The sequence below is a fragment of the Caenorhabditis briggsae genome (genome assembly GCF_000004555.2).
Source record: "Caenorhabditis briggsae complete genome, chrIV, whole genome shotgun sequence".
Classification (NCBI taxonomy): Eukaryota; Metazoa; Nematoda; class Chromadorea; order Rhabditida; family Rhabditidae; genus Caenorhabditis; species Caenorhabditis briggsae.
Window position 1 is genome coordinate 2524010 of NC_013487.2, and position 6823 is coordinate 2530832.

The following is a 6823-nucleotide window of genomic DNA, read 5'->3' on the forward strand; positions in this document are numbered from 1 at the left end:
CCTTGTTAGCTTTTTCGAAATATAATTGTTTTTTTCTAAATTAATCTTTTCCTCAATACTTCAAAATATATCTACAGTGGGAAGCATATCTAAATATGGCCCAAAATTTCCAGAATTTCATTTTTGCTCTGTTTCATGCTTTTATCAATTTTCGCACTCACTTCTCGGTTTACTATATATTCATAAATTCTTCCCGTTCCAGACCATGACCTCTCCTCGGGGTACTAACCTGGCACTTTTGAAGAAAATGTTCGAAGGATTTGAAGAGTCTGACTTGCCAGTTCCGAAGACCCCATCCACCACATCTACTCCACGATTGACTCCAGCTGGATCTTTCGGATCTCGAGGAGCTACGTCGTCGTCAGCTTCAAATCTTCGTCCAAAAAGAAAGTCCATGGACATTGCCTATGCTCAGAACGCTTACAACCCGTATGCCAAGTATTATTTCAAATACTCATTTCGGAAATGATTTTACTGTTTTATGATGATTTGAATTTACTGGTTTTCTATTGTCATTCACTTTGTTTGTCATCGCGTCAAGGTTTACCAATCAATTTCAAGTTAATAAAAATATTTAAATCTGAAAAAATTGTTTTTAACTCGCTGACCCTGGTCCAGAAAATTAAAAAAAAAACTAGGCCACTGCCAGGACTAAATGGACCAAAAAAGCCATTACCCCTTTCCCACACTCAAAAGAGCAAAATGAAACCCAAACCTAAACAAAAGCGAAATGGATAATGATGAAAAACGGGCAACGAATTCATTTCCCTTTCTCTCTTTCTCTAAATCTCTCTATCTCTAATATCTCTCTCACTCATTGCCCCTCTCAATGTGCCTTCCAACACTGACCACCAGCTGCTCTTCCACAAATGCTCTTTTCCCATCTGTCTACGTCTCTTCATCTCCTACACTCTCGGACGTCTTCTAGTGTCAATGTCTCTCGTTCCTCGTTCCGGAGAGAGCTCCCTGGGAGACGTGTGTTTGTGTTATCTGACAACACCAGTGAGAGAGAGTATGTCAATCATGGAGGATTAGAGAATCAGAGTGAGGATGTATGCTCTAATCTCCGTGAACACGTATTCCTTATCAGTTGAAATGCATGGCATACCTGGTGTTCTTATTTTTGTTCCGTTTTGAAATTCCCTCCTTGTTTTTATATTTTAAAGTCAAACTTTATGAAAACTTCACTTTTGTTGCTTTAACATTATCTAAAAGTGTTTTCTGATAATTCGCATTCTCGTATTCGAAATGACTTTCTCTGTTTCATTGAATTTCGATAGTTTTCCTCCTTTTTTTCATTTTCAATGGTTGCATTGAATCAATTTTTCAAAATTCACAATTTCAAAGAATTCACAATTACTCTATTGGAAGATGGTACTCACTTGCTGTCAAGTTTTCGATCCCTTTGAAGTTTTTGGAAAGTTTAAAATAGACTTGGATTGAAAACACGAATTCACAGATTTTTTCGAAATTTCTAGTTTTTCAGTCAATTTCTGAAGGACATTAGGTTTTTCACGTTTTCAGTATAAAAACAAGCCGTTCTAACCTGTTTCACACTTTCTGAAATTTTCAAAGTGATCGGACACTCGAAAGTCGATCTCTAGACTACTGAAAACGCCAAAAACCAACTGAAAAATGCCGTATTGTATATGTTTCATATCTCCTTCTCCTTATACGGTCAAAGCCAATATTTTTTCAAAAAATTCAAAAATCAAACTTCTCAGTTTCCTAAGATCTATAAACTCTCAAAAAATCATGCCATAAACTTGTTGTCATTCTTGCATCCTTTTCTAATTAAACATCACCTTTCAAAAAATGTTCGAATCCTTCCAAAATCCCACTGTTCCCTTTTTCTCTAGTGACTCATAGTTTGCAAAAGTTCAACCTTTCTTCACCTTTTCCGAAAATTTATTGTAGTTTGACCCTTCCTTCTCCGATAGTTTTTTCTCTTTTCCCCGACTCAAAATGCTTCTTCTTCTCCTTCTTCTTGAAAATGTTTTCTCCGATTTTCGCGCCTCCTCCTACTCCTATTTATACAACACCAAATGAAATATTAGATGATGGGCGGTCGAAGAAGCCTCTATTTACAAATAGATCGACACCTTTAGTTTTTTTTTTCTCTATTTACAAATAGATCGACACCTTTAGTTTTTTGTTGTTCTTTTTAGCTCACATCGTTTTTTCGATATATCATAAGATTTAGGGGGGTTTGTTGTTGTTTAATTATAAATTAGAAACAAAAAAAACTATTTTTAGTGCAGAACAGTCAAAATTGAAGTTCTACAAAAGCAGTTTAAATTCATTCGATTTGTCTGAGAATTTCAGAGTGTACTAAACAAAAATAGGGCTTCAATTTTGTAGTTGATAACTTTTTTGTAAAAATCCAAGATAATGAGATGAACGGCTTTAGAGTGGTCCAACTATCGTTTCAGTGCTAATTTTGGCATTTCTTAATTTATAGAAAAAATTTGAATCACGTATGAATCAAGCTCTGAATATTTCTCGTTCAAGATCTGAAAATTATGAAACTGATTAAATTTTTTTCAGTTTTTGGAAAGTTTAGATAATCTGATTTTTAAATATTCCTCATTAACCATCAAAGGTCATATCTCATATTCTCACATCATGAACATATCCTAAATATGTGTGTCAGATTAGATCTCCTATCCCGATTATTCGCATTATTCTTATTTTTATTAATTTTCTAGGAAGAATAATATCAATAACAATTCACACTGAAGAAAAATTGATTTTTTGAATTTCTCTGTTTCAAAATGATCGTTTCAGATGCTCAAAGATTATAAGATCAATACTTCTTTCGTTGACAATTAAAATTTTTTGAAATTTTCCAAAATTTTGAGTCTAAAAGCTGATCCTTTCAGAGACTATTTAACTACAGTACAAACCAAAAATGTATTGAAAATTATGATTTTATTTCTGTTTCATATTGGTTATTTCAGATGGTCAAAGGTTTTAGGATCCAATGTTTTGATCATACAAAAATAGAGCTTCAATTTTGTAGTTGACAACTTTTTTTGGATCTATTCGATTCCAGGCGAAAGAAATTATTAGAATCATCCAAAATTTTTTGAAATATCGGCTTTGAAAGCTCATCCTATTATACACAATTTAACTACAGTACAAGCCAAGAGATTATTGAATTTGCTGTTTTATGTTAGTTGTTTTAAAAGCTTAAAGGTATTGGATTCTATTACCTTGGCAACATTTATTACAGTATTGACAAAAAAAAGTATTTCGAATTTTGCCGATTTTCAATTGTAAATGGTTAACTTTGGAGTCCTAAAAAATGGTCCAGATCTTCACGATTTGTCTGAAAATGTCATAGTATACTGAACAAAAATAGAGCGTCAACTTTGTAATTGACAAATTTTTTGTAAAAATTCATCCAAGTGAGATATACCGCTTATCACAAGTCTTAACACAATTGTTGCATTTGATTGATTTCAAGCGGTATATCTCACTTGGATGAATTTATAAAAACGTTTCGGGCAGATCGAAAAAAGTCTGAACCACTTTTTTAGGGATCCAAAGTTGGCAATTTTTTACTGAGAATAGGTGGAAGCGCTCTAAAAAGTTTTTTGAAAATTTACTGTTCCGTGTACATGTGAAAGTTAAGAGAAGTTTTCAAAACGTAATACGGTTGATTGTCGAAAAAGTAAAATTCGAAAAAAAGCAGTACTACAGGAAACGGATACTCTGTGTAGCAGTAGTAGTAGTAGAGAAAACAACAACAGCAACAAACTTTTCGACTCTTTGTATCTCTTTTCTCTCTCTCTCTCTCTCTCTCTCTCTCTCTCTCTCTCTCGTTCAAATGTCACATCAACTACTTGTCAGTATATCTAAACCACAAATACCAAACGACTTAATCTCTTCTTCTTTTTTCTATTGAATCCAGAGAGACCTCATTACAATATGTCAATCTTTTGAGGAGATTTATGTTTGTACTCCATTTAGATCCATGAGGAAACTCTGGAATTCCTTTTTGGAACTTTTAATTCCACATTCCTATGTTTTTTTTCTGAAAGACCCACACTACTAATAATTAACGTTAAAAAAAATTACAGTTTCATGAATATGTTGTAGCGGTGAAATTTCATTTTTCAGAGATCTCGAGATATTCAGTTTTGAACAATTATAAAGTGCGAGTTTTCGTCTTTCAAGAATGAGAATTTTTCCGTTTTTCCAAGATCTATGAATTCTTAAAGGCACAAAATATAAATATGCTTCACAAACCACTTTTTGTTGGTATTTTAATGCTTCTAGTAGCAGGTAGCTAAGTGATTTCCAAAAATACTGCACCAATCATAAAAAAGACTTGGTGGTTGAAAATTACCGAAAACGTTTTCAGTTTCCAAACATTCCTAAATTCTTTGGACCAGAGACTATGGTGGTTTTGTCATCAAAATCGTAACTGCTTCTTTATCCGTAAAATAACAGATCTAGAGATATATCTAACGTAAACTGTTTTTGCTGATTTTTTTTCTCTGGAAAAGTTTAAAATTAGTTGCAAAGCGTCGTATTTACAAAATGACCAATAACAGAACTTAACAAAAACAGAAGTCACTGTTTCAAAATCAGATACCAGAAACTTTAGTAAATCTAACATTTTCACGAATTCGATGAAAAAATCAGATTTCTAGAAAACTTGGTGGATATACCGGTCAATAAGATATACAAAAAAGGCTATTTTCAGTTGATCTCGGCATTATTAGGAGTCTGGAGCACGGCTCTCAAGTTTTCGATCTCTTTGAAAACTTTGAAGGATGTAACACAAGACCTAGATTGAAAACTTTGCATTCACAGAATTTTTTTGAAAGTTTCTAGATTTTCAGTTATTTGCTGATTTTTGAAAGACAACTATTCTTTTACCATGAAAAAAAACTTTTTTTGATCACTGTTACAAAGATATTTTAATTTTCGACAATAATTTTTTAATCAATAAATTTTGTACATTTGGAGCTTTATAACTCTCATATTTCAACAAGTTTTGATGTTTTCTTCATTTCATTTTTGATATAAAAATCGCAATTTGAATGTTTCAATTTGGTCGCTAAACACTTTTTTGGATATTTTCGATAATTCTCTGATTTTGACAGACACTTTATTGATTCCTGAAACTACCCGATCTGAGTAGGGGAGGGGAAACGGGAAGGTAGGAGAAATCGGGTAACTTGGGAAGTGATGGCGTTCCACAGGGGAACAATTGAAGAAAAATAGTCAGAGGAGTAGGGCTGAACAATAATTAAGTTCATAGGGCGACGAGGGGAGGAGGAGTATTTGACATGTGCATTTAGGTTAGGAAAGTAGGCGGAGCCATTTAAAAATTTATAGAGAAGAATTAGTTGAGCTTTTAGCCTACGATGTCGAATGGAGAACATATTGAGGATAGAGAGACGATCAGAATAGGAACTGTATTGGATATTACAACGCTGGAAAATACACTTAGAGAAAAATCTTAGATTATCTTCTCTGACTCACTCTCCACGTCACATGTACCCGACTCTTGGAAACACGCAGTAGTCGTTCCCATACCAAAAAAGGGTTCTCCTTCATCGCCCGAAAACTATCGCCCCATTTCGTTTACTGACCCATTCGCTCGAATTTTCGAACGATTGGTATGTGATCGCATCAAATGGGAATTCCTCCATCAATTCAGTAGTCTTCAACATGGTTTTCTCTCCAACAGATCCTGCACCACCTCTCTAGTTCAATCTTTTTCGAATTATAAAGCTACTCTTTTAAAATACAATATACTAGACGTCGTCTTTTCGATTTCCGCAAAGCTTTCGACCAGGTACATCATCAACTTCTCATCCAGAAACTTGCTAGCTTTGGAGTCCCTAAATCATTGATAAAGGTAATGCTAGAGTGGTAGCGCATTTTTTAATGATAAAGTAATTGGCCAAATGGGGAGAATAGCCACAACGAGGCGGGAGTTTGCGAAGAAGCTTCTCAATTATCCAGGGATCGAAGATTTCAAGGTCAGAGCCAGAAAAAAGAAGATGCTGATGACTTATTGCGGGAGTGATGGATGCGGATGAAGTGAGATGATTATAATTAGAAGAGAATGTTTTGGTGAAAAGGGTGGATTTTTCGTGTTCAGAGGTTATAAGACAGCCATTAGCAGAAAGAGGTGGGACTTTAGGTGAACATCTAATTCTACTTTTGATGAGGGCGCGGGCAGCACGACAGTGTGGGGCTGAGAGGATTCGGAATTCGTCACTTACCATTTTCTTATTGATTGTTCGAGTGAGAGATTTGATGCGAGTTCGAACATGGAGAATTTTCCTGGGAGCCGTAGTTGGAGTCTTAAGAAGCTTGGAGTAGAGGTGCCTTGCTCGTTTAAGCTTTCGAAATGGTAGAGAAAAGGGTTTGGATAGAAAAGGGTTTGGACTTTCCATTGAAAATTTCAGTAAACCTAACATTTTCATGGTTTCAGTGAAACACAAAGTCTAATACTTTTGGAATTGTGTCAGTATTTTAACAGTTTCATAGAACCATTAAATTTAGATATGTTTCACTCAAAAGCAGCTCTTGGAATTTTCGAAGTTTGACTCACAAGTTCAACTAACTTTTCTGGGTACTGTTTCAAATCATTTTTAATTCAAAATCCCTTTTTTAAATTCAATAAACTGACACCCACTTTTGTATCCCGTTTCACAACTTCCATATTTTTCCGGAACATTCCAATTTTTTGATGACAGACTCATATTTGGACCACTACCATCTAAATCTTTTTTTTTCTTGTCCACTCCTCCCAACTAAAAAAAATACACAATGGACGCATCAAAATATCCTCTGT

At 34.4% G+C, this 6823-nt stretch overlaps 1 protein-coding gene across 1 annotated transcript; it reads left to right on the forward strand.

Moving 5' to 3' along the window:
* Positions 1-205: 205 nt before the first annotated feature.
* Positions 206-469, forward strand: CBG26264 (the record flags this gene model as incomplete). The annotated part of the gene is made up of 1 exon (XM_045244916.1): positions 206-469. The coding sequence occupies one exon, from the start codon at positions 206-208 to the stop codon at positions 467-469; it is 264 nt and encodes an 87-aa protein (XP_045100129.1).
* Positions 470-6823: the final 6354 nt, after the last annotated feature.